Source organism: Ursus maritimus, unplaced genomic scaffold (assembly GCF_017311325.1).
Source record: "Ursus maritimus isolate PB19 unplaced genomic scaffold, ASM1731132v1 scaffold_2, whole genome shotgun sequence".
Taxonomy (NCBI): domain Eukaryota; kingdom Metazoa; phylum Chordata; class Mammalia; order Carnivora; family Ursidae; genus Ursus; species Ursus maritimus.
In genome coordinates this window covers 43,806,124-43,833,567 of record NW_024424452.1, presented here as the reverse complement: position 1 = coordinate 43,833,567, position 27,444 = coordinate 43,806,124, and the positions used below count along the sequence as shown (strand labels likewise).

At 54.3% G+C, this 27,444-nt stretch overlaps 1 protein-coding gene across 5 annotated transcripts; it reads left to right on the top strand.

Moving 5' to 3' along the window:
* Positions 1–27,188, top strand: CFAP45 (cilia and flagella associated protein 45). 5 transcript variants are annotated; one of them, XM_040635898.1, is made up of 14 exons: positions 934–966; positions 1,194–1,248; positions 8,260–8,385; positions 10,424–10,476; positions 10,673–10,809; positions 12,595–12,739; positions 13,035–13,205; positions 14,276–14,454; positions 16,518–16,647; positions 19,786–19,932; positions 22,295–22,408; positions 23,104–23,297; positions 26,436–26,660; positions 26,986–27,188. In XM_040635898.1, the coding sequence occupies exons 4-14, from the start codon at positions 10,441–10,443 to the stop codon at positions 27,062–27,064; spliced, it is 1,557 nt and encodes a 518-aa protein (XP_040491832.1). In that variant the 5' UTR covers positions 934–966; positions 1,194–1,248; positions 8,260–8,385; positions 10,424–10,440; the 3' UTR covers positions 27,065–27,188. The 5 variants fall into 5 exon arrangements, with proteins under 5 accessions (XP_008698926.1, XP_040491832.1, XP_040491833.1 ...); XM_008700704.2 differs by lacking the exon at positions 10,424–10,476 and having other exon boundaries at positions 1–966; positions 8,310–8,385; XM_040635899.1 differs by lacking the exon at positions 934–966 and having other exon boundaries at positions 1,110–1,248.
* Positions 27,189–27,444: the final 256 nt, after the last annotated feature.

The window sequence follows — 27,444 nt, the reverse complement described above, 5'->3', positions numbered from 1 at the left end:
TGTACTCTTTTTAAAAAATTAAAAAAAATTTTTTAAAAAAAATTAAGTAAACTCTAGGCCCAACATGGGGCTCAAACTCAAGACCCGGAGATCAAGAGTTGTATGCTCCACCGACTAAGACAGCCGGGGGCCCAGAGGAGGGACTCTTGGAAGTCCAAATCTGTTCAATTTCACTAAAATCTTCAAAGAGACTTTCTAAGATCAGTTTAGAAAGGCATGTTCACGTGTATCAACTTTTTGAATAAATGTTTTTGCATTTTGTTTTTTGCATTTCTCGCCCAAACCTTTGAAAATATGTTACAGATCCTTAAAAGATCCTTGTTACCCAGCAAGGTGTGGTATAATGAGCCCGCTCTCCTCCAGATATCTACCTCTCAATTCCCCGAACGTCTAAATATTTACCTTACATGGTAAAAGGACTTTGCAGATGTGAGTAAGTTAAGGATCCCGAGACGGGGAGACTCTCTTGGATTATCCTGGTAGGCTCAACCTAACCCCGAGTCCCCCAATCAGAGAAACTTCCGCAGTGGAAGGAAGTGTGACTGGTGTAAAGTGCTCAGCGGTGTAACGTTACTGGCTTCAAATATGGCAGAAGGGGGCCGTGAGCCAAGGAATACGGTGGCCTTCAGAAACTGGATAAAGGATTCACCCTAGAGCCTTTGTAAGGAACGCAGTCCTGCTGACACGTTAGTTTTGGGCCAGTGAGAACTCCAGGGCCCTGAGATAATAAATTTGCTCTGTTTTAAGCAACTAAATGTGTGGTAATTAGCTACAGCAGCAGGAGAAAACGGATACACAAGGCTTGAATCGTTTTTAAACGGACTGTCTCATACTCAGAAGCGTTCAAGTGGGCATGTGTGTTGGAAATGATCTATGAGGAGAATGCAAAAAAGAAACACCGTATCCCTGTTGGAGGAACAGAAGTTGTCAACAAGTTTAGGTCCTCTGGAGGCAGCTTTTTCTCTGGTGAGATGTATAATGTGTTTATAATTATATATGCCGCATTACTAGGTCTCTTCCTGGCCAGAGAGAACTTCCGTTTTGGCCAGGCAGTGATAAGAGCAGAATCTCCACTTCCAATTTTACACACAATAGGCGGGTTACAGTTTATTCACGGGCTGGCTTCTGGCTTCTTAAAAAAATTTCAAACCTTGTTTTTCTTCTACTTTGCAAATCCTGCTGGTGTCGGGCAGCAAAGCGCATCCTCCCATGGAGACTGCAGCCAGCACTTTCCCGTCCTGACCCCAGGTGAGGTGGCAGGAAGGGCGGGTGGAGGGAGGGTGGCAGGCAGCCTTGCCTGCAGCCGCAGAACGCAGTAAGCTCCTGTCCGGGTGATGCGGAACCACACACACAGGTTGCACGGAGTCCAAGATAAAGCGATCCCTAACTCAACTTACTTTTGCAAATCTACAAACCGCACGGCCAAGCAGACACATAGCTAACAGGCCTGATGAGAGAGCCTTGCAAAAGGCTCAAGCTTCAGAAGGCCCTAAAGGCCTGAACTTGAAGCATGGCTAGCTTTGAGGTCAGTTCAAACAAAGCCTGGCAGGGGCCTCCCTTACAGGGCACTCAGTCGTTCCCCAACCCCCCTCCTTCCTGCCTCGACTTTACAACCTTGCCTTCAGAGAGGCCGCCTGGGTTGAGAAAAGAACAACTTTGAGTGCGGACGGTGATCCCTCTTGGCCTCAGTCTCCTCTGGGGTGATGGGGATGACTGCAAGGAGATGTGGCTGCGAGGACTGGGAGGAACACTCAGGGGAAGCAGCCCGCTCCACAGCAGGGGCTCACTGCGCGGTCCCTCCTCTCGCCGCTGCTGGGAAGAGGCTGGGAGGAACAGAAAAGCCCTCCCCTCGCTCCCAAGCCCGGAGGGTTGTGCTCCCCCTTGAGGTCTGCCGGGTGCCGTAGCTGCTTCCGCCTCCCCCTCCGATCCCACCTCCAACCCTGTGGCCTCCGTCCCGCCCCCGGAGTTCTTCTGAGGATCCCAAAGGAGATAAGGCTGGGAATTGCAGAGAAGGAATGTGAGGTCTGCTGGAGTGAAGTCCTTTTAAGAACCCCTGGAGGTGACCCCGCTCCCTTCCTCCCTTCCCCTGGGGCCGTGCACAGCCCTGGAGCCCCAGCTCTGCAGCCAGCCCAGCCCAGCCCAGAGTGTGTCTCGGACGCAGCCAAGCGGCTTTGAAGCACTAAAGGCCAGTCGCAGTGAGCTTCCGAAAGGCGGGCTGTGAGGAACTGCGGAGAGGCTGGCGAGCGGGAGAGCAGGTCACAGGATCACAGGGTCATCACTGCCCTTTGGCTCCTCGGGGCCGGAGGGAAAAGCGTCCTCGGTGCATGCAGGGGCTTCGTGAGGCTTGGGGCACGCAGGCTGTGGGGGTCAGTTCAGCTCTATCTCTGCGGGTTGGGAGGTATGTGGGCCAAACCAAATGGAGAAAATCATAAAACTGCTGAGAACTCTTCCAGAACAGTCCACACAAACTGGGAAGCGTTAAAAGGCAGACTTCCTCAAGCCAGTTCCCTAGATTTCCATTCAGATAGTCTATAGGGCCCACCGTTGTTTTTCATCTACTCCCAGGTGACTGAGCTGGAGGTCTAAGGAACTGCTCCCGAAACTGCACACACGTCCTCGAGGCGGGAAGTTCTTTCTGTGGTCTAACCAGACTCTCTCCTGTTGTGAAACTTGTCTCCTCTGATCCAGGGTTGGCTGGCACCTCCTGGGCAGCACTGGGGCAACAGTAACCATGGTAACCAGGGGGTGTCCCTGGGCCTGGCTCTTGCAGGAGTGCCCGCAGTTGGACGTCCTGGGCCCATGCCAGGCCCTGGAGGGTTCGGGTTCCGACCCTACGGTCCAGCCAGAGCCGGAGTGAAGAGCCGCGCGCGCCGGCGGGGCTCAGTCTTTTGGAGGAGCGGTTCCCAGTCGAGGGAGGGGTTCGTGTTCCCCAAATCGCTGGACGCCGCGTAGGTCCGCCGGAGCCGAGGGGCGGGGCCAGGGCCGGGGGCGGGGCCACGGCGCGCGCGCTGTCTTGTTGCTATGGTAACGCATCAACACCGAGGGCCCTGGCTGCGGTGTGCGCAGCAGACGCGGCGGAGGCGCAGAGCCAGGGCGAGCTGCTGAGATGGTGAGGTCCCGAGAGGACCAAGGAGGGTGGCCTCATGTGTCCTGAACCGGGTTGGGGTTCTGAGCGGGGAGAGCGGGGCGCTGGGGAGGGCAGAAGATGAGTCAGGCTCTTGGGTCAGGAAGGCCCAGGGGCAAAGAGGACACACCTGGAAGAAGTGAGGGAAGTCCCGAGGAGGGTCCACGGGAGGAATTAGGGGTGGGGTTGTCGGGGATTGAAAACGTGGAGGGGTGCTAGCCCGGGAGTTGTGGAGAAAGGGACGTTCTCTTCCCTCTCCATCAGGCTAGAGCCTCCACAGGCTGGGGATAATGGGCGGTGATGTGCGACAACCACGGGTGAGGAGGCCACATGCCAGGATATAGGACCTGCTTGGCCACAGATAGCAGAGTGACAATGCTTAAGTCACCTACTGTCCCTGAACCTCAGGTTTCTCTTCTGTTGGTGGGGCCTTGGTTCACTCAGTAGGGCTCAACAAGTATTTGTGAATGAATGAACGAATGAATGGGTGGGTAGGTCCAGGTTTGGTACCTCCAGGGTAGAGATCAGCTCTGCTCTGACAGGCTTGGGGTTCCCTGGGGTGGGAAGGACCACGGAGTGGTGAGGGTTGACAAGGGTACCAGACCTGGGAGGAACTATAAAGAGGTGTCTGGTTTCCAGAAAGGAGTGTGTTGGTCCCTGAGGGATAAGGGAGTGGGACGGAGGATAGGCATTGGAGCCTCGGGGTGCTAGAAGTAACCTTAGAATTTCTGGGGCACACCAGGGGGCAGAGATGGTGCCCTGGGTATTCTGTGGACACATTTCTTTTTTTTTTTTAAATTTTTTTCATTTTTTTTAAGATTTTATTTATTTATTCGACAGAGATAGAGACAGCCAGCGAGAGAGGGAACACAAGCAGGGGGAGTGGGAGAGGAAGAAGCAGGCTCCTAGCAGAGGAGCCTGATATGGGACTTGATCCCATAACGCCGGGATCACGCCCCGAGCCAAAGGCAGACGCTTAACCGCTGTGCCACCCAGGCGCCCCTCTGTGGACACATTTCATGCCCATAGGTCATGCTGCTTTTCTAGGGCTCAGTGATTCAAATTCAGGGTCCCCAAGTAGGGATTTCAGAAGAGCTTTGTTAATTATACACACATGTCTGCCTTGGGCTCAGGTCATGATCCCAGGGTCCTGGAATTGAGCCCCGCATCGGGCTCCCTGCTCAGTGGGAGCCTGCTTCTCCCTCCCCCTCTGCCTGCCGCTCCCCCTATTTGTGCTTTCTCTCTGTTAAATAAATAAATCAAATATTTAAAAAAAATTATGCACAAACAAGTCTCCAACAAAGAGCAGCCCCCAATTTCTGAGGACTCCCTGTGCTGTGTAAGGGTCGCTCAGAGCAGGGGTTCGACCTGTTGACTGAGGCTTTCTGAGATCCCTTAGACAAGACTGGGCCTGCAGGCTCCTTTGAGAAGCAGTGGGTCGAGTTGGTGATCTCTGCTCTTCTGGCAGGTTGTGTGTGTGTGTGTGTATGTGTGTGTGTGTGTGTGTGTTGCTGTTCACTAGCTTTTGAGACTGTTGGAGGAGTGGGGAGGCGTGCTGGTGGCAGCGGGGAGGCAGGGGCTCACAATGAGGCAGACTTCCAGGACTCTTTTACAAAAGCAATGAATACCACCGTCCTCCAGAAGGAGGGCCGGGACCTCGGTACCGATTAGGATGCCACCTTCGGATGCATCCCGCTGATGGCCAACCTTGCCTCCCATTTGAGGAAAGAGGTGGCCTGAGTGGATCATTCAGTAAAAGGCAGGTGCCTGGTGCACGCAAATCCTCACCTTCTTGGTAACCGAAGCCCATGGAAAGGGAACTAGAATCGGGCCGAGAGCTGGAAGCCTGCCTTTGCTGGCCCGTGATGAACCTGTATGCAAATGGAGAATGGGATGTCAGGGTGAAGAGGACGCCTAGGAAGGTCTTGGCTTGGTTGACAGGTGTTACGGTTCCGTCAGGGGAACTCCACAGCTGTCCACACCCACCCTGCACCCGGACTGGAGCGGAACTTACTGGATCAGGGACATCCGAGGCTGCCGTGTTTAAGGAGTACACCCTTCTGTGTTCAGAGTCAGCCACCAGCCCTACGGCTAAGTTTTGTTTTCAAATAAATAGTGTGTTACCTACAAAAATAGTTACCTACTCAATCGCTAGGAAAGTATTCACTGCGAGAACCATCTGAAGATGATAATATTCACCCAAAATTTCTGTTCAACATTTTTTGGTGAATGTTCTTTTAATACGCACTCAGGGTACATACCCTTCAGACATTTCTGCAGGAAATACATGTGTCTTCTAATCTGCTTTCTTCTAACCTTAATATATTATGGAGATTGTCCTATATCAATGACAAAGTGAAAATCATCCGAATGACCAGCTAATCTTTCGGCATGGCATCGGAGTCTCTCCCCAAATTCCTAGCAGTGGCCAAATTCCTGTGGTCCTGGGGTGGGAGGGTATTTGAAGAGAGGGAGTCAGCTGGGTCAGCAAGATGAAAACATCAAAACAGGGCTGGCATCTTTATCTGTCCCTCTCCTCATCTTTGCCAGTGGAACTAGGGACTGGATGGGCTTGTCTCTGGGCACCGCTCACCCTCTTGGGGATATTTATTTGGTCATGCAAGAAGTCAAACCAGCCCTTCCCTTCCTGAAAGAACCTCTTGGCTACTGTCTCTGGCCAAAAGAGGGATCTAACTTTCCATTTCTGCTTGGTTCTTCATTTTTTCGAGGCTGTTACACAGTGACCTCCCTAATCCTTCTTGTTGCTTTTGGCTGAAGTCGAGGTCCTAACCGTGGTGCGTGGCTTGTGGCTTCAAAGTCAGCACTTCCCCAGTGAGGTTTCTCAGCCACCCAGCCCTAGAGAGCTCAGTGCTTCCCTCTGCCCTGCCCGGCCGCCGCTTCTCTGTGGTCATGCCTTTTCCTTCCTCTGTTCTGACTTCTAGGCTCTGGCCGTGGAGTATCTTTTGAGTGGTTTCCTCTTGACCTGGGTGCCAAGGGTGCAGGAAAGAGGCGACGGGGTCTCAGCCCTGGGGAGCCTGTCGTGCGGTGGACACCTGAGCAAAGGGCAAACCTGCAGGAGCCCTTGAAAAGAAACAGAACACATGCAAAAATAGTAATAATACTTTCCATCTGTCTTCCAAAGCCCTGTCACTACGTTCTTTTCCACAGTGATTTGGAAAATGCGGAGTCGGGGAGTGGCCTGGAGTCAGGCGTGTTCTGGGGAAAGCTCCCCCCTCAAGCTGGCCTGCGGCCCTTGAGAGGTCACCTTGCTTGGTTTCATTCATTGGTGCTTCATCAAGTGCATGTCGAGCTCCTCCGATGTGCCAGGCACCACACCTTTTTCCTTACTTAGAGACAGAACTCACACGATCCCTGCTGACCCGGAATCTTCCACCTTTTCCCTCCCGATGCTTTCCTTCAGTCCCACCTACTGCAGGTTCATTTCATTTCCTCTGGTTCTATTTTTGGTGGAAAGGGAAGCAGTAGCTCACCACCAGCCATATAATAACCCTTAGAGTCTGTTGTTAGACATCCTCGGGGCCGCTACATTTACCTCTTAATAATAAATCCAAGCTTTCCTGCTCCTCTCTATCGGGGCTGCCTGAGGCTGGAAAGGGAGCCCCCCGCCCCCAAGCCTCTTGCTGGCTGGGCCTGGCAGTGAGCGGAAGGGCCGGAGCAGCAGCGCTTGCTGGAGACTAACTGCCTGATTTAGGGGGAAGACTCATGCATGTGGAGCGGGTGCCGGGGAGCCTGGTTGGTCTGGGCGGAGGGGAGCGAGCTTTCAGAACACACTGTCCAGGGCTTAGTGACCTGGAACGACAGGGTCCATTGCCCTGTCTATACTGTCCTCTTGACCGCTGCTGATTCCCAGGCTTGGGAGACCCAAAGTGAGTAGCTCATGCCGCCGGGGGACAGGTTGGCTCTTCCAAAGGGAGATTTGGACCAGCGTTAGAGTAAGGCCGGCGCTGCCCCGCAGTCCTCGCGGAAGTCACCTCCTGGAGACACTCATCTCGGGGCTGAGCTGGGCTTTGGGAGTGGAGGTTGTGTTAGTGTTGGCGGTGGTAGGCAACAGATCCAGGACTCTGACTTCAGTACGAAGGCATATTGGGGGGGGGGATTTTGGAGAGCTCCCCGGCTGGGAAACTATGCGGGAAAATAGGGACCAAGGGAGGCACTGCAGCTGGAACTGGGGCCAAAATCACAAGCCAGACCAGGTAAGGGCCCTGGCTGCCCCGTGGCACGCCCAGCACTGGCAGCTCTGTGGGCTGCTGCTGCGGCTCTTATCAGCACGGCTCCAGATGCCGGCCGGCCGCCACGCCGCCTCAGCCAGAGCTCCTCTTGGCTCTCCTGGCACCACCAGCTCCCCTCCGTTCTGCGGCTCAGGGGATTGGACTGGTGAAGCCGAGGCCCGTTGCCCAGGCTCAGAAGGCACATAGCTGCCGTTTTTAGCGTCTATTGTCGGAGAGGGCCTTATCTCAACTCATTAGATGAGGAATTCTCCCGATATAGGAAGACGCTGGCTGGTTAAGAGCGGACTGGTGCGCGCTTTAGGGGTCCCAGGAGTGAAAGCCACCAGTGGGCACCGTGAAGCAATCACTCAGCTTTCATCCACTGAACTTTGTGCCAAGTAGCGGGAAAGTGCTTTTCCATCCGCAATGTCCTCTGTCCCCACCATTACCTTGCGAGCTTGTGGGGACACGGAGGAGGTCAGATAGTGGCGATAGTCGTGAAAGGGGGCTCCGAGCTCAGGCTGAGAGGCTTGGAGGTGGACAGGATGCTACCTTTCTGGGGAGGCAGCCCAGATGGCCTCACAAGAGAGTGTCCTTATGGGAAATGGGGACCAGGATGACAATGACATCATCCTTTTGCCATCCCCACTTCCTTCTTTGTCCTTCTGTACCACACGATGACCTGGCCGATTTCAGCCCGGGGATGAGGAAACACTCCTGCCCCGACGAACCCCTGCTTCTGCGGGGTGTCTCTACATTTCAGGGCTTAGCCGGTGCTTTCCCTCGGTGGTTTCCCCACATGCCCACCCGCTTCTCCCAAGCTCGGGCTGGCAAAGTGTTTACCTTGCCCAGGGTCCAGCCGAGAACTCGGTACTGATGACCTGAACTTTCTGCCTCTCTCTGCAGCCGCTAAGCACCACTGGTGTCCTGAGCTCCTCTTCCACCACTTCCAACAGGTCGAGGAATAGGACTCGCTATCGGACCAAAGCTGTGAGCTCCGAGGTGGATGAGAGCCTCTTCGGAGGGGTCAAGGTAACCCTCACCCAGCCCCTTCAGGTAGCTGGCCCCTGGAGGCGGTGACCCAGACTGGTGTTGGTCAGGATGAAGCCAGCACTGGGCAAACCGTCCCCTCTCCCAGGTGACTCACAGAGGGACATCCGAGCAGCCGGATGCTGGCATCTAGTGGGGCCCCTGTGAACAGGAGCACCTGGCTCCCTCCACCCCTGCAATCTTCACATCTGCCCTGCATTTAAAATCTGTTGTAATGTCGAGGAGGGCCCTGCTGCTGAGAGCAGATCATCGCCCAGTGAGTGCCCCAGGATGAAGACGTGGGAGGGCCACGGACCGAGCTTGCAGCCCCGGGGCAACATATTGCCCCTCCATCCAAGAACAGCATTAGAGAAAACCGCAGAACCTCCTCTCCCAGCTGCTCAACTGGCAGGGTTCATTAGCTTTGGGAACCCCGAGCAGGTCTCCATGTGCAGGTGTCGTCCCCACTGCAAGGCCGGCAGCTTCTCCCGTGCGGAGAAGGAGAGCTAGCTGGAGCGTGGCTTGGAGTACTCTTGGTACACGGGAAGTGCAGCAGATGAGAAGGAAGAGAGGCAAGGTCAGAAGGAGAATGGGACACGGAGAGAGGGCAGCGAGAGATAGAGAGACAGAGGGACAGAGAAAAGGACAGGAAAGATGCCAAGAGCGGTGTGAGTGCTGGTGTGAACACCTGTGCAGTGGGCAGGTGGCCCGAGCCCAGTGGATGTCTGTACTCCTCGCTGTCCTCACTGTGAACCAAAAAGAACTTTCCAGGGGTGTCTGACTCCTGGTTTCAGCTCTGGTCTGATCTCAGGGGTGTGAGATCGAGCCCACCTCCCCACCTCCCCACCCCCAGCTCTGTGATCTGCAATCCGTGGGGAGTCTGCTTGGGGATTCTTTCTCCTGCTGCCTCTGCCCCTCCTCCACTTGCCCGGCTACTCACTCTCTCTCTCAAGTAAATAAATAAATCTTTAAACAAACAAACAGGACTTTCCAGAGGGTTTAAGACAGGCACCTTTCTCCATTTATTTTTTTCTTTTTTCTTTCTCTCCCTCTTCCTTCCTTCTTTCATTCCTTCCTTCCTTCCAAGATTTTATTTACTTGAGAAAGTGAGAGAGTACACACAAAGGGAGAAGTGGGCTCCCGACTGAGCAGGCAGCCCGATGTGGGACTTGATCCCAGGACCCTGGGATCATGACACCCCTGTCTGCATCGGGTTTTCTATCGACAGGGAAAGAATCGAAGGGACGCACCTTGACTTACAGACAGGTTTTGTGTTTGGCCCCTGGGGTGATGGGTGATGAAGGTTTGGAAATGGCAGAGTTCTCCAGGAGTCCCCCAGCCGGCTCCTGGGAGGGGCCGTCAGAGAAATGCCTGTTCCTGGCCCTTTCCTTGGTCTCCTTGATGGGGGAGTCAGAAGTCTCTCAGCCGGCGGTAGGGGGCAGAAGTGGTCTGTGACGCGCCTGAATCGCGCCCTCTTGGAGCAGGTGGACAGAAGGTGGCAGCAGCGCTCTGGGGACGGTCCGTGCCAAGGGAGCTCAGCCCCGGAAGGACCTCCACAGAGGCCGGCTCAGGCCTCCACGTGGGATCACCGTCACTGAATTCATAACAAACGAAACTCTCTCCTGTGTTCAACATTTTCCTGAAATAAGTGGTTTCATTTTCTTATTATCTGACTCCTTCACGGTCAGAGTATTTTGAAAAAAAATCATGCATTTAATATGTATTCCTGCTAATTCTGACTCCCTGACTTCCTCACCACATTCCATGTGAGGGCGGGTCTCCACCAGGCCATTTGGCCATTTCTCACCTCCTCCATATGATTTTTTTGGGAGGACCAAAGTAAATTAATCATAAGGAAGGATTAAAAATTCCGAATATCATAGATTGGATGAGTCTGTAACGAATTGTATTATCTCAAACCACAATGTGGTCCAAGAGAGATCATTGTTTCTTCTTTCATAAATCATGGAGGGAGGAGAAAGGAGAGACCCCAGATTTTCATTCCTGATGGTTTTAGCAGCTCCTCTTCCCATCCATCCAGGAGTATTTGCACAAGACATGGGAAGGAGGCCTTGTTCTCAGAGGAGCTGGTCGGTAAGAACGCATGCGAGCCAGATTCAAGCGCAGAGCACCGTGCCCTGGAAACTCTTGGTGGTCCCGCGATCTGGGCCCCCAGCAGCTTTCTCTGCCACTGGATGGGGTGAAGAGGGGAAGTCTGCCCTTGAAGAAGCTGGCACTGGCCGCAGGACATGGGCTGACCGGCTTCTAAGTTGCCCTTCCTGACCCACAGCCTCCGGCCCCGAGCGACAGCCCCATCGTGCTCCTTCGAGATAAGCATGCCATTCGGAAGACTCTCACTGCCCTGGGCTTGGAAAACAAGCCGGAGACCATCCAGCTCGTCACCCGGGACATGGTCCGGGAACTCCTGTGAGTACCCAGGGCGCAGTGCCCTGCCTTCCCGTCGCAGCCTGCAGTTCTGCTGAGGACACGTGCAGGGAGAGGGGATGTCTGGTCCAGCCCGGCTTCTGTCCTACTCCTCTCCCCTGTTCGGTTCCTAGCTCTCCTTCCTCGGCATCTTGGCCTCTCTTGTTTCTCCCCCTGTTGTATTGATTCTTGCCTTTGCCTTCGATCCCCAGCTTCTCTTCCTCTTCCCCGTCGCCTGGCTGTGGTGGGACCCATGGCACTGCAGGAGGGGCCGTGCTGGGTGGGTCTGCTCCGAACCCCCCTTAGTGCTCTTGGTAAAGGGAAATGGTCCAGATGACTCAACGCCTTTTGGCGGCACCAAGAATCTGAAGTAAATGGAAACTGACCAGATGCTAACAGCCCCTGGCTTCTTCCCAGGCTCTGAGGTCAGAAGAGGAAATTCCCCGGGGCTCTCGGGTTCCTTTGGGACTGGCTCAGCATGGCTTCCTGACTGCAGCTGCCCCCCTGCTCGGCGCCCCTGTGGGTTAGGCCTGTAGCTCAGCAGTGGGAACTGAGCTGTCGCTGGGGGCGGCGGGGGGTGCTTAGCTGCACTCTTGGAAACCATCCTCCCAACTCTGGCTCTGCCTGTGGAGAACTTGAACTCCCAGAAGTGCCGCCTGTGTCGCGAGCTGGGGTAGCACGGCTGCATGGCTGGGACACGGCCCCAGGAGCGAGGTCTGGTCAGCCCTGCGGGGAATGGCCATTCATGGTCTGCTGTCCTGCAGCCACTTGGGGGCAGAGGAAGGGTTCCTTCTTGGAGTGTTCTGTTCCTGCAAGCTTGAGGTCAGTCCTGGTCATTCCAGGTCCCGGGCCAAGCCCCACGTCCACTCACAAATTCGGTCCTCCTCCTAGACTGCCCCCCCCAACACACACACACACACACACACACACACACACACACGTTTTATGAGGTGAGGTTTCACTTCCTGCCTCGCACGGTCTGCGTCTTGTTGCCGTGTCCCTGTTAAACGGCCTCACCCAGAAGCAGCTTTATTCCCGGCCCTGCTGCTCCCGCCGCCTCCTTCAGTGTCTGTCATTTGTTTGTAATCATTATAATTAGCTATTGGTTTGTTGAGTGTGCTGGGCGGCTAGGAGGAGGGGTCCACGGACGTGCCGCTGACTGTTGTTGATCAGAGATTTTAATTAATATTTAGGGTTCAAAGCTTCTCTCTGGGCTGGATGGACAGGGATGCTTAGGCTTCTCACGGCATCAGTTTCAACCTTGTCTGGCGTCCCCCCTGCCCTTTCTATGTCATCCTGGAGGAATAAGCTATTTTTAAAGTCCGGTTCACCAGCGTTGTTTTGAGCTCTCCCTCTGGGCCCAGCGCCGCGCGGGGGGCTAGGCGGCCAGCGGGGTCGGCAGAGGCTGTGTCCCGGCGGAGCCTGTGGTCCCGCACATGGGCCGTGCCTGGGGGTGGGGGGCACAGCCCAGTCCGTGAGAGTAGAGCGGGGTGGCCTTTCGGCCTGCTGGGGGGATGGAGGACAGGTTCTCTGAAGGCTGCTCAGAGAAGGTGACACGCACGCTAGACCTTTTAGCAAAAGCCTTTAAAATGTCTCTGTTTGGGCCACCCCTCACCTGGGACCCCTTCTCCCCAGTGGGCCCGTGATGCAGCGGGCGGTCTCTCCTGCCTTCGGGGTGGCATTGTGGGGTGCTGGCAGTGATGAGGGAGGGGCGGGAGGCCGAGCACCAGCATCGGGTGCCGAGGGCCTCCTTGCTCCTCCCCACTGACTGTTCATCCCCTGGGGCAGCGTTCCCGCCAAGGATCCCTCTGGGGAGTCCCTCATCATGAGCCCCGAGGAGTTTGAGCGCATCAAATGGGCATCCCACGTCCTGACCAGAGAAGAGCTCGAGGCCAGGGAGCCGGCCTTCAAGAAGGAGAAGGAGGCCATCGTGGTAGCTGCCCTCCCCGAGCCCTGATCTCTGCGGATGGGAGGGGGGCGCTCTAGTCTGGGGGCCCCGGAAGGAGGCGTGAGTGTGTGCTTCATGGAGACCAGAGACGCGCTAGGATGGACACCAGGCGTGGGAGCAGCTGGGGCGCGGGGCAGGGGTGAGGACGAAGCTGGGCCGAGAAACATCTGGGTTCTGCTAGCATGACGGGCGAAGCCACCTTGGGGGTCCTTCTGGGTGGCCCGTGGTAGCATGGCCAGCGCCCAGGGCGGTCCCCCACTGATCAGACTGTGTCCTGCAGGATGCAGTGACCAAGCGCAAGAAGATCATGAAGCAGAAGGAAATGGTGTGGAGAAAGAGCGAGAAGCTCAGTGACCTAGAGGAGGAGGCCAAGGAGCGGGCCCAGAACCTCCTGCAGAGAGCCAACAATTTGCGCTTGGAGCAGGAGGAGGAGCTCAAGGACATGAGCAAGGTGCGGACTTCCTTCCTTCCTCCCTCCTCTGCCGACTCGCGGCCACTCCCCCTCCCTCTTCTTAGGCTCTGACGGCCTTGGCTCCTGACAGACTTGGGGCAAGGAGGGGGGGACAGGTGAGGGGCTGGTGGAGAGGGGGGTTGCTGTGGTCAGAGGGAGGACTGGCCTTGTCACATGCGTGCTGTGTGACCTTCAGCAAGTCACTCACCCGCCCTGGGCCTCACTTCATGTGTCAAACGAGAATGGTAAAACTACTTAGCAGGGTGATTGGGGCCTGAGCTGAGCTTTGCGAAGTGTGGACCTGCCCTCTGTGTCTCTCCTGCCGGGAACTGGCTTCTTGCAAAGCTCCCAAAGTGCTTCCTTTAGCTGAGAGCGTGAAGACCAGAGGCTTGGTGGATTTGTCATTTGCATATGGTTCACTTCCCAAGCAAATGAGCACACTGACTCCCCACCCCGTCATCTCTGCCTTCTCTCCGGGGTTGATCTGCCCTCATGCCTCCTCTTAATTTTCCAGAGCTTTCACTTGGTGGTTCTTACGGATGGCTGTCACCTGATGTGTCATGTTGGGCTCTTCCAGCTTAGAAATCTAGTGGCTTGGCCTCGGCATGAGGGTTTTAGTTTCTGTGAGAAGTAGAACAGAGGGTCTAATGTTGGGGTTCATGGGTCCCTAAGGGGGGCCTTGGGCCTCTGAAGTTTTATGGAAATTTTATGTGTGTGTATGTATGTAAGTGAATCTTAAGGAGGACAGAGCCCATTGCTTTCCTCATATTCTCAAGGAGTGATCCATGGCCCCCAAAACACGAAGACCCAATACCCTGAAAGGTACTATTGCAGCTTCTCCTTGCACAGACGAGCACTTTGTAGGAGCCCAGGAAGTGTTAGCGTAGAGCTGTACTCAGGAGAGGGGAGCATAAGAATGCTCTTGCTCCCCCTTCCTGTGCGTGGCTGTGTGCGTGTCCAGCACACTCGGTACCCTGCTCCCATTTCTCCCCTCCAGCTTCCACACCCCGTGGTGTATCCCTCCCCATCCTTGTGCCTAGACCTGGTGCCACTGTGTCATCCCCCCCCAGATCATCCTCAATGCCAAGTGCCATGCCATCCGGGATGCCCAAATCCTGGAGAAGCAGCTGATTCAAAGAGAGTTGGATGCAGAGGAGAAGCGCTTGGATCAGATGATGGAGGTGGAACGGCAGAAATCCATTCAACGGCAGGAGGAGCTGGACCGGAAGAGGAGGGAGGAAAGAATCCGGTAAAGCGGAGGTTTTGGCATCTCCCTCCCGTCATTTCCATGGGTCTTTAGGTCCCAGGAGCTTTGCCAAGAGGGTAGAGAAGAGAAATGGTCATTACCACCATCTGTTATGATCTCAAAACCTTATGAAGAGATTCATAGGACCACAGAGCTTCTCCAAGCTGAGTCCTCTGATCCTTTTTTTTTTTTTTTAAAGATTTTATTTATTTATTCGACAGAGATAGAGACAGCCAGCGAGAGAGGGAACACAAGCAGGGGGAGTGGGAGAGGAAGAAGCAGGCTCAGAGCGGAGGAGCCCGATGTGGGGCTCGATCCCATAACGCCGGGATCACGCCCTGAGCGGAAGGCAGACACTCAACCGCTGTGCCACCCAGGCGCCCCGAGTCCTCTGATCCTAACAGGTGCTTCACAATTTGGCCCCAATGCAGCCTCATTTCCCACTTGTTCCTGCTGTCCCTTCCACACTTCACTGCCCCCCACACGCCTGCACTCCTCACGGTTTATGCTTTTGTTGTCCCTTCTGCTTTGAATACTCTTCTCTTTCCTTTTCCCCTGGAAAACACTTTCTCTTCTTTTAGTGCGTGGCTTTGCGGTCACCTCCTCCAGAAAGCCCTCTGCCTTCCACAGGCAGGCTTGGGGGCTCCGTTCTCTGCGCCCCGCGACGCCGTGTTTATACTCCAGCACATGGCTTCTCACATGGGGCTCCCTGGCCCTCCCCAGACTACGCACTCATGGAGGACAGCATTCCTGTCTTAGTTCATTTCTGTAGCTCCTGGACCCAGTAGACTGCTTGGCCTGTAGCAGGCGTGTAACACATGTGAGGGTGATAAATCCAGTCCCCTTCCTTTTGCAGAAAGGACAAGTAAATTTACCCGAGCAGGCAAGTTATTTACCAAATTTACCAGACAGGTAAATTTACCAAAAGCACAAGTAGATTTACCGGAACAAGTAAATTCTAGAACCACAGCGTCCCAGACCGAGAACATCAACCATATCATGTGAGAGTGACCTTGAACCACACTGACTGGCTCTGCTCTCTCCCCCTCTGATTCTGTGCTCTCGAGCCATCCATCTCTGTACTTCCAGGAGGCACCTGCTCGACTGTAGTAGACTCCCTGTAAATGTGGACTTAATGGCTAAGTGGCTCTTCATCTTCTGCATAAATAGCTCCAATTAAAGAAAAATCTCTGCCTCATTAGGCCACTCTAATGATCTGAGCTGGTCCTTATATTGAGCCCCAGCCTGCTTCCATGTAACTCTTTTACTCATTCCTCCTGCGTATTTCATCTGGAGTCATGAAGCCATTCAAGTGCTCCACCTGAATGGGAATCTCATTGTCCTTCCTCTCGATTCTTACCCTAACCTGTGTCTTCTCTCATTCTCCCAGCCTTTACTCATACATCATGGGGTCTGGATGCTTCTGAGTTTATTGTCATCCCGACAGCACATAGGGAGTCACTGCAACAGCACTGATTGTAGACTCTGGGTCCTCTGCTTTTCAGTGTTGAGTAAGGGCATCGCTGAGTGGAGAGGCTTGTTCAGACCCAGCCCTTCCACCCGCAGTGGCAAAGCCGTGGCATGTGAGATAGGGCCTAAGATAGCTAACGAAGGGGTGTGGGAGGTGGGGGGGCATACAGGACACGCTGGGTGCTGGCAGAAGCACTGGAGGAAGGAGAGGCCCCGGGCTTTCTAACTGTGAAGCTGGCATGGGAGGCTAGCTCCCCGTGATTGCTCTGGGGGGGCTTGGGAGGTGGTAGGATTTCAGAAGCTCTAGACACACGAAAGACAGAAGTGGGGTGCATATGTAGGGTGCACTCTTGGGCAAACTAATGAAGAAGGGGAATCTCAAGAAGGGGAGCTTGGAAGAGGAGAGGGCAGCCTTCTCATGACACTCGACACACGAGAAGGACTTTGGTCTGGGCTCATGAAGAGTAGCGATGTGTAGGGGGCGCTTGTCCAATTGTCCCTGGACACCTCCCATCTTGGGGGTGATTTGGGTGGACGTTGCAGCAGAGAAACGTGGACGTGGGTTTCTAAGGCCCTGCGGTACTGTTCACTCCTAGAGGAAGACGGCACATTGTGGAACAGATGGAAAAGAACCAGGAGGAGCGGTCGCTGCTTGCCGAGCAGCGGGAGCAGGAGAAGGGGCAGATGCTGGAGTACATGGAACAGCTCCAGGAGGACGATCTGAGGGTAACAGGCCGGACAGATAATGCCAAATTCCACCAGCAACAGCAGCAAAGCTCTCCAAGATTTGGGGGTATCAGGGTGTGGACTGATTTTTCTGCCAGGCACACGCTCATTTCGCAACACCATCGCCCTCAGCTTTTATGGCCGTGTCGAATGCTCATCTGGCTGTGGCGCCGTACCGGGGGATGAGCAGGGACTTGGACAGACCCTGCGCCTGCCTGCGGTCCGAGACCAACACATCCATGGGCGTGGACACAGAAAGGAAATAGACAGCTATGTGCATTGCACAAATCACCATAGGGATGTTTTATAGTCTTCCTGCAGCTATTTCGGGATGGGATACACTTTGTTGATGTCTTAGCCCTGTCTTGGGCTCAGACTCCCTGCTGTTCCCGCACTCCAAGTACACAGCATCTGAGTGTGGTTAACTGTGTGGAGAAACCAAACCTTTTTTCCCTGTTAGTCTAGATAAAATTAGTAGGCATATCCATTGCAAAAGAAATGATGACATGCCTGTCTAAACCAAATAGACTTAAAGCAACCCTCTTCTGTTTGCCTGCTCCCGTCTATTGCAATACACAAGGGCCCCTCGCACAGTGGGGGGCAAAGCCAGCCTTTGGGGTGTTTATTCTCCTGCCCCCCTCAGTTTTTTACCTTTGAAAAAAATTTATTTTATTTTATTTATTCATTCGACAGAGAGAGAGACAGCCAGTGAGAGAGGGAACACAAGCAGGGGGAGTGGGAGAGGAAGAAGCAGGCTCCCAGTGGAAGAGCCTGATGTGGGGCTCGATCCTGGAACGCCAGGATCACGCCCTGAGCCGAAGGCAGACGCCTAACGACGGAGCCACCCAGGCGCCCCTACCTTTGAAAATTTTTATACACACAGACAAGTTGAAAGAATTGTATCACACACAACCATGCTTCACCTCGATTCATGACTGTGAATCTGCCTTGGTTGCTTGTCTCTTTTGGGGGCATACACTAATTTCTGTTAAACTGTTTGTCAGTGAGTTGCAGATAATCTCGACACTTTGCGACTAAATGCTTCAGCCCTCATCTCTGAAGAACAGAGATGCCCCCTTACCGGTCATCAGTACTGAAATCTCATCCCCTCATCAAAAATGGAATCCGATGCTTCTGTAATATTATCTAACACTTAATCCACATTCAGATTTCCCCGATTGTTCCCAAAACGTGTTTTCAGTTTTCTTTGTTTTCGAACCAGGATCCGATCAAGCTCCCTGCCTTGCATTCACTTAAGCCTCTTTCATCTGCTTTGACCTAGAAGACTTCTCTTGTTCCTTCCTTCCTCCATCTTTCGGCACTGGTGTTTTGAAGCACCCGGGCCAGTTGACTTGAAGAGTTTCCCTTTTCTGCTCTGTGGGATTATTTCCTCAGGGTGTCATTTAACTAGTGGGACATGTATTCTTGAATTTTTCCCCTCTTCCCCCACGTGAACGGATGATGGGGTGGTCATCTCCCAGTGATTTGATAAGGGAGTGGAACAAACAAAAAGAGCAACCTGAAAAGTACATAAATAGGCAAAGAAGTAAGTCAACACGTGATTAAATAGATGTCCGAGGTCAGTATCCAGCAGGTTTTCTCGCCGTGCTGGTCAATGGGATTAAAGAATGCACGGTACCAACGGCAGGCCTAAATCTAGCGGGAAGCAGGTAGAAGGTAAAGGAAGAAAGGGAGAAGGGGAAAAGGAGCGGAGAGTCACTGGGCCAGGTGGGGAAAAGTGGGGTGAGTGAGGAGGTAGGCACGGGGAGAGTGAGGGAATGCTGGCCGCCATGACTCACGCACCACAGGCCGGGTGGGAGGCAGGCAGCGCCGTGCCGATCTGGTATGGAAGGCGCCCCAGGAGGCCTGAACGTGGCTGTGAGTCAAGCTCGGGGAGAGCCAGCAGAGTTGTCTCGGATGAGTCAGGGCAGAAGCTGGGCTGAGGAGGAGCTGGGTGGGGCATAGCCTTTGAGGAATGGAGGGAGCTGGAAGCAGTGTGTGGGGGGGGAGTTGTTGGGTGGAAGAATTTGAAGGAAAGGGTTGGAGATTGGTGGGAGGATGTATTTAGGCCAGCTGCACAAGATTCTACACTGGGACCGGAGAATGTGCTTGCTCTGATCTTCAGGGGCTTTGAAAGGCTCAGGCTCCTTCCTTAGAAGGGATCTTGTCACTCAGGGTCACACTGGTACCCTGACCTCCATCATTCATTGTCTTTCTCTGTGTCTACCATGTTTCCCTTTTTCTTACATGCCACTTACTTTGGTTCCCCCTTTCCCTGTTTTAGCTGATTGAGTATTTGCTGTTTTGCTCTCAGTGGGCTACACGTGTTGCCAGGAAAGACAGGAAGTGTGACATGGTTCCCATCCTCTGGCTGAGATAGGATGAACACCCAAGAATGAATGGGACCTACAAGGCAGTGCCTAACCAAACCCCGGGAGGTGTGGCACCATCTTAAGTGCAGAGGGAATTCGGAAATGAAGAGAGAACTGGAAGTTGGGGCAACCTTCCCGAGAAGATCGGAACTTTAATTTAGAAAGACCAGGTCTCAAAATTCTGGCACTGGATTTCGTTAGCCTGATGGCCCTGAACAAGTAAGTTCAGGGCCTCAGTGTTTTCATCTGCACAAGAGAGATAACAGGTTCTACCTGTCAGGGTTTGGGGATATATTTGGGTTTCAGAGATAGGCTATCTAAAGTGCCCAGCAAATAGAAAAGACTCAATTAGGGCAATATTTCATTATTATTTCAATCATTGCTATTGAATAGAGAGCAGAAGCTAGGGTTTGACGAAGAGAAGGAAATTGAAGGCAGGAGAAAAGACCAGGAACAATGGGTAGGACTTTGCATGACATGTGGGAGACACCGGGGAAAATTTTAAGAGCCTCCACTTCCCTGAGAGTGTATAGAAATCATCCGAGTTGGGGCTGCCACCAAGCCAAGTGGGTGCAGACTGCAAAGAGGCCATTTGGCTGCGAGGGGTCGTTGGTGACGCTTGCAAGAGCTGCTTTGCCAGAGCTAGTGGCGGCAGCTGGCATGCAGGTGGTGCGCATGCCCCTGCCTCTGTGTCTCTGTCCTTCTGTCCCCGTGTCTCTGGGTCGTGTCCCCTTCTACTTGGAGGCTCTCTTTCTTCTGACGGCAGGACATGGAACGGAGGCACCAGCAAAAACTCAAGATGCAAGCTGAGATTAAGCGCATTAATGACGAGAACCAGAAGCAGAAGGCCGAGCTGCTGGCTCAGGAGAAGCTGGCGGACCAGATGGTGATGGAGTTCACCAAGAAGAAGATGGTAGGTTTCTGATGCCTGGGACTTCTGGCTGCGGGGAGCGGCAGGTCTGAGATCTAGGGGACTCATGACAGGAAGCCATGTGGCCGTTCCAGAATTCATGACTTTCGTTCAAGGGCCTGGTTCCTCCTCCTCTTCATCTTGCCACTGGTTCATTAATAGAGAGCGGACTGAAGGGACACCCAAGTTAGGGCGTTATATCCTCGTTAACACCTTTGATTAGAAGTGGGATGAGGGCCAGGTATAGGCCGGGAAGAAAATGAAAACTATCGGGGAAGGTAAAGTTTTCATGGACTCCTCATGGAGAGCGTAATTACAACCCCAGTGATCGTGGGTCACCTGCCCCATTAATTTCTTGTGAGAATTTCTGTATTGGGCATCCTGTACCGGGGTCAGACTCTGAGAGCACAGCTTCTCCCAGCGCTGCTGTGGAAACTGTAAGCACGCACGCACCGAGAGCGACACCGCTCACGGTGATGGGGAGATGCCGCTCGCGCCGCACGGACTGACTCGGGAGTCAGGCTGGGTAACGGAGTGGTTGGGGTCAGGGAGGAAGGGAGGGCAAGGAGAGCTTCTAAAGCCAGCCGAGAGGGAGTGAACATGGGGTTACGTAAAAGGAGAAGGAAGGACTGAAGGCAGCGGCAGGAAGGTTATTCAGTTCTTCATGTGTGGGTCCTGCCTCCCCCGCTAGTTTTGAGGCTCCATGGTGACAGAGAGCACATTGTACTTCTCTGGTAGGGACGACAGGCAGGGGATGGGTGCACTCTGGCAAGGCATCTTTGATATGCCTCTATGCTCCGAACGCAAACCACGGAAAATGAAGCTCAACAAAGCTTATGTTTTGGCTGTGGCTTTCTTACCGGATGCTGGGAGATGCAGGCAACAGAGCAAGAACACAAGACGGGGGACGGGGGTGGTTGGTGCCTAAGAACCATCGTCCAGCTGCCGTTCGTCGAGTGCGTAGACGTGCACGGCTCTGGGCTGTGCTTTACTGTGCGTCTCGCTGAACCATCACAGCACCTTGTAAATGCCGTCACTGACTGATTCAAAATATCCTGGTGCTTCCCTGGGTGTCCAGTATGGGACTGGGCTGAATAATGCCGGGGGCTTTGTGCGGAGCTCAGCCGTCGCTTCCCCGGAATGAGCCGCTCAGCTGTAGGAGCTGGTGAGCAGGTGGGCTGGCTGTGGCCGAGTCGGTGGGGCTGCAGTGAGAGAGGAGGTGGTGAGGAGACGGGGAGCTGAGAGCCGTTGTTGGGGGACACCTCGGACCTTGAGCAGAGCTGGAAGCCTGGAATGAGGAGGAGTCACTATAGATTTCTGAGACTAGGGCTTGTCTTCATATGTGGAAAGGACATTGGTGGGAGGAGCTGGGACAGGCCGGCAACCTGCAAAGGGGTTGGGCACTTGGGCAGGCCCGCACCCCGCCATAAGTACCGCGTACATCACAAGTCCGTCCCTGACCTCATGGGGGTCTCTGCTCTTGCAGCCGGGACTTCCCCTGTAGAGCTCAGAGGAGAGACTGATTGTGGAAGCCTCCAGAGTTCCCTGCCCTGCCGTCTAGGGCGAGGTGGAATGGAGGCCAGCTTTGACACACAACCACCTGTGCCAAGCTCCCAAGCAGGCACCTTGCTGGGCTGCCCAGGAGTCTGGCAGGTAGAACGATGGCTGTGGAACATTCTTTATGGGAGGGTCACAAGGCCACCCAGCTCAAGCCATTAGTCTTATGACTACCCAAGACTGGTAGTTGGGAGGCTGGGTTTGGGAAGATTTTAGGGCTATGTCCGCTCTTCCAGAGAAGTGGCAAAGGGAGCTAACTTTGATGGTTCACTCCTTGCATATCTGCTAACCGCAGTGGGATGGCCCAAAGCGTGGTTGGCCATTCGCCCAGGGACTAATGAGATAACTTCCACCTGCTGCATTTTACAAGACAGGCAGGGTGCCCCAGTTGTTACTCGTAGAAATGTGGCCCAGTGGTCTTGCAGCTTAGACGTTGTCTGCAATGCAGTGGAAGGAGCGTGAAGGCTGGGCTTGGGATACCTGTGTTCAAATCCTCTTCGGATGAGTTGACGAGCCACTTGATCTTGGGCAGGACCCTTGATCTGAATGAATGTCAGTTTCCTCATCTACAATACTGGTCTCGTGAAATGTAGGGGCCCTCCGGGATCACATTGGAGGGAGCATTTTGTAAACAATGAAGCATTTGCGATGCTAATTGACTTTCTGCAGGCATTGTTGGTTATTTTGCCCTACCTTGAAAAGAGTCCGGGAGTGATATGGGAGATCCTGGGCAGACTGGCAGGGACTTTGTTTCTCTGCGAGGCTGGGGCAAGGGGAGCTGTTCCAAAAGAGCTTTTCTTCCTGGCAGGCTCGAGAAGCAGAGTTTGAGGCTGAGCAGGAGAGACTACGGAGGGAGAAAGAGAAGGAGATCGCCCGTCTGAGAGCCATGCAGGAGAAGGCCCAGGATTACCAGGCAGAGCAGGTACCTATGTGGCCTTGGCTTGCTTGGGCCTCCCCAGCTCCCTTAACTATTCCCTTGACAGCCTGCAGAACCGACCTGAAGGACAGAGGTGCGGAAGAGGGGGTGCAGGCTACCTAGACTTGAGTAGGCTGAGGGCGAAGGGGTGGGCTGCCCTCAGTGCCTGTGGCAGCGAGGACCGGGCAGGGCTTTATGTGCTGAAGGATCAAGAGAAGGTTTTTGGCTGCTACGTAAAGAACGTTTGACCGTAACTGTCACTGAAATATGTCACCGAAGGGACTGAGGCATCTCCATCTTAGCAGTTTTAACATGAGAGGCGACTTCAGACTGCCTGGAGCTGTTGGAGGTGGAGGGAAAGAACTGGGATCAGTGGTGGGGGAGGACAAGCCAAGACATCTCAGGATATCTTCCAACCAGAAAGTTCTACAAGATTCCATGTACTCTTTCCTGCAACGATCTTGCTGCCAGAGAAATTCATGGCACTCCTCAAAGCAGGCTGTGTCAGAGTCTGCAGTCAGGGTCTTCCTAAGTGCCTGGTCGGTTCCGAGGTCGGTATGCACCCTCTCCTTCCGAGAGATGCACTCCTCAAAGCAGGCTGTGTCAGAGTCTGCAGTCAGGGTCTTCCTAAGTGCCTGGTCGGTTCCGAGGTCGGTATGCACCCTCTCCGAGGTCGGTCTCCCCACCCTCTCCTTCCCCAGGATGCCTTGCGGGCCAAGCGCAACCAGGAGGTTGCCGACAGGGAGTGGCGCAGAAAGGAAAAGGAAAATGCACAGAAGAAGGTGGAGACGGAGGCCAAACTTCGCAAAACCCGGCTGGAGCAGGTGGCTTTCAAGGAGCACTCTCTGGCCGTTCAGGTGCAACGGGACCGGGATGAGTTCGAGAGGATTCTTCGGTAGGTGGGGCTGGGCACCTTGGCTTCCTTTCCTTGTGCTGTGGCAGGGATGGCCCCTACTGGGTGGAGAGGACCTTGCTGGCATGTCCACACACTGATGTGCATTCTTCTTGCCTGGGATGGCGGAGTCTTTCCAACTAGATGGACAGCTGAAATGTGCAAAGAGAAGAATTGAGAGCCAAGAATTTTCTGATCAGGGATTTGGGAATAGCACCTGGACGTTATCTAAGGGATTGGGTATTACTGGAATTATTTGTCCTGAAGGATTAAAGGTGTGAGTACAAGTATATGTCTGGTCCCTCTGCCCTCCCCTGACTCCATAGCCCTGCAAGTTAGGGAAGAAGCTGCAGCTGCGAGGTTGAGAAGAGACAGAGAGAACTTCAAACACCAAGATTGTAGGTCACTGGAGAAGAGCCTGGGTTGGGGGCAGGGGTCTTTGCCATTCATCTGGTAAATATGTATTAAGCACGTAAATCCAAGAATCTGTGCTGGATGCCCTGGGAGATATTAGAGGTGAACAGAACGCCGTCCTTGCCCGGTCACGTGGGAGGATGTGGAAGACTCATATTTGGACGGACCTCACCTGTATTTATCCGTCTTGCCTGCCTTGCCAGCTCTTCATCCTTTTATTTTTGTTCTCTTTTGGCTCAATGATAATTCCCACCCATAAGTGGAGGTGAGGTGTTCACATCTGTCACATTGCCCGCCCCACGTCCACCCCCGGGGCTGCCGGCAGCCACAGCTGCTCTGGCGTCTATCAGTCAGATCTGCCACCGCCAGACCCGGCCCCTGGGGTGTTCCCCTGGTGCTAACTGTTTTGCACTAACTGGGAACGACTCCTTTCTTGCTCTGGTTCAGAATCTGTAAGATCAGAAGCTTTCAAAGGAAACAAACAAAACAAAATTGGAATGGCAGGTATGGATACAAAATTACAGAAATTATGCTCAGGGGAATGGAGATTCAGTGGTGCAGCCCAGCTTTCTGGTCTACCTGCTCTCAGTCCCTGGCATGGCCCCAGGTATTTCCATGCCAGACCAGCCCTGGGCCCCCTCCAGGGCCCCTAGCCAGAGGCAGAGCAGACGTGTAGGAATCTCCATCCTTGCCAGAGCCAGGTTCCTGGTCTTTTACTGGACTGTGGGCCCCCAGCCTGTCCCCACTAGCTGCAGCCCCCTTTGGCTCTGTGGCTTTTCCTGCCCTCAAGGCTCATGCCACCATCTCTGGAAACCTGCTGAAGGTGGCAGCTGCCTTAACGGCCCTACAGATTCTGCCCCTGGGCTCCAGACTACCTTTCAGATGTCCGCCCTCGCCGGCCTGTATGCTCTTGGACATCTGTGTTACATTTAGCAGGCACTAATAAATATTAATGGAAAGAAGTTAAGGGTCCTACTTTTGCCGCTGACCCATGTGTCCCTTCTTCGCTATGTTTACCCAAAGCATATGCACTAGGCAGTTATTAAAGTGAGACCAGGCCTTTGGAGATGTTCAACTTCACCTGATGTTCTAGGCTGGCATCTGGACCTGGTGTCTCCAGGGCCACGTGACCACCAGGGCGGGTGTCTTCAAGCACTGGGCATGTCTCTGCCGGAGCCAGCAATCCGACTTTTCCTACTTCAAAAGCATGCCCTCGTAGATGGCCTCTATATGTGCTTCCTGCTTCTGGAAAGAGGGATGCCTTTGCCTGGCAGCTCACTGACTAAGCAGAGATAGCTGACCTACCCTACCCGGTGGCTCTTAGAAACGCCCGGAGCTGTCATAAAGTCCTGCGGGCAGGCTCCACCCGCACAGATTCTGATGTAACTGGTCCGGGTGAGGCCCCGGGAAAGCAGCAGGTTTTGGAAGCTCCCAGGTGTTCTAATGCAGCCAGGCTCCAAGTTACGGCCGTAACCCCGCAAAGTGACCAGGCTGTTCCCCATTCAGATTTCCAACTGCCTGGCAGCCCAGGGGCTCCCTAGTGGCACATGCAGGCTCCCGTTTCCAGCCTGTTTTGCCTGATATGAAACAAAAGAACAGCATTCTCTATATAGGAAAATACGAGGGCAAGGCGAAGAGGTGGGTCTTCCTGCTATCACGGAGGTGTCTGAGAGGTTGGGGTTTGGAGTCTAAATGCAGAGGGGTGAGGAAGTTGATAGGTGTCTCCTTGCAGACTGGGGGGCTCTGTGGCAGGTGCAGGGGGGGAGGTGCCCGCAGGTGTGCAGGAGTTCCCGAGAGTTGAGATGATGCCGGTGTTTCACGCGGCTGGGAGACAGCTGGCCAGAGGGACGTGAGTAAGTGACTTTTGGGAGATTTGTGGGGTACCAGTGCCCTCAGGGAAGGGAGCAGGTGAGAAATCCCTGCCCAAGATGATTTTACATGTTGTTATTGTTTTTGGTTATGTCTAGAGAGAACTAAGATGACAGCTCAGAGTGGCCGAGCTCAGTGTTCCCCTGAGATGTGAATACATTTCATTTGAGGTTTTTTGGCTCCTGTCTGGCCCACATGGGCTGCTTTCTCTAGGATATTGGGGCCCATGAAAATCCCCTTGCAAAGAGGCTCCTATGGAGAATCCGGAGAGCTGGAAGGGCAGGGGCCAACTCCTTCCTTCTTCCAGCAAGTAGGAGAGCTAGCGTTACCGACACCAGCACTTTTCCCCTCTGAGCATCCCCTTTGCAGTTTTGTTAATGTCATTATTGTTCATGGGAAGGAAGGAAGGGAGAGAGAGAAAGAAGGATATCTTAGAACCAGCTAGAGAGGAGCTGTGCATCGTCACAAAAGAGAAGAGTTGGAATAATAGCTTCCAGCGGGTGAAACCCTGAGTATAGGCAGCTATGTAATTTGCAGGGCCTGGTGAAAACTGAGAGTGTGGGATCCCTTGTTCAGAAAGTATTAAGAATTTCAAAACAGTGACGGAAGAGCACTAAAGCAAGTGTGGGGCCCTTCTAAGCATGCCCCTGACATGCAGTCCTGTGGCCCGGCTGCGGGGAGGGGTGGCATGCACGGGGGCAGCTTGGAGGCTGATCTCTGAGCCACAGAAGAGGGTGAGAGACCACAGCCCCCTGAAGCACGTCCCCTGGGGAAGCCCTTCCAGAAGGCTCGCCCAGTGCCTCTCCTCGCTGGGCCAGCTCGGCCTAGTCCATTTGGCAACCGGTGTCCCTCCTCCAGGGCTCAGAGAGAGCAGATTGAGAAGGAGCGGCTGGAGGAGGAGAAAAAGGCCACGGGGCGCTTACGGCACGCCAACGAGCTCAGGCGCCAGGTGCGCGAGAACCAGCAGAAGCAGGCGCAGGACCGCATTGCCACCTTCGAGGAGGGCCAGCGCCTCAAAGAGGAGGCCCAGAAGCGGCGTGAGCGCATTGATGACATCAAGAAGAAAAAGATTGAAGAGCTGAGGTGTGCTGCAATCCCCGCGGCCCACCTCCTCTCCCCCTCCCCGGACGAAGGGTGGTGGCAGGAGCTCTGGGAGAGCCCTTTCTCCTGACTTGAGGCTCACCCAGGCTGTTGCCCTCTGAAGGGGGCTCCGGCTGAAGGCTCTGGGACCCGGGCTGCCTGGCTCTCTGGGAACTCCGAGGCAGGGGGCTAGAGCTTTGAGGGGAGTGTGTTTGGGGGATGGATTGTGGGAGCAGGGGTGGGGGTGCAGGCCCCCAGTTTCCTGCTTCCTGCGGCCGCCTCTCTGGTCTCATGCCCCCCTCACACCTGCCCCGTGTCCCCCCCGCAGAGCCAGCGGCCTTCCTGAGAAGTACTGCGTTGAAGCTGAGCGCAAAGCTAACATCCTGCCAGCCGCCTCTGTGAACTGAGGGGACCCTCCGTGTCCCCAGGGATGTCTGCAGGGGACAGCTTCTGCCCAGTCTCCGGGCGCCCGTAACTGCCGCTAACCTAGACATTTTATAGTTACAGATTAAATTTATTCTACTTCATCAAGGAACAGCCCAGCTTTCTTGGGGGGCTGCGGGTGCCGGGGCTACCGAGCTGTGAGCCCAGGGGGCTATGGGAGCCGGGGCCGTGGGTGGCGTGATGCTCTGAGGCAGGGGATGGAAGGGCGCTCTCTGCCGGTGGTCGCCCCAGCTGCACGGGCCCTTTGCCCTGCGTCCCCTGGCTTTTTGGGGCCCTGGGGATGTTGCTTCATGTCCACCTCAGGATAGCCCAGCTCTGGCCCTGTTCCATGACCACTTCAGAG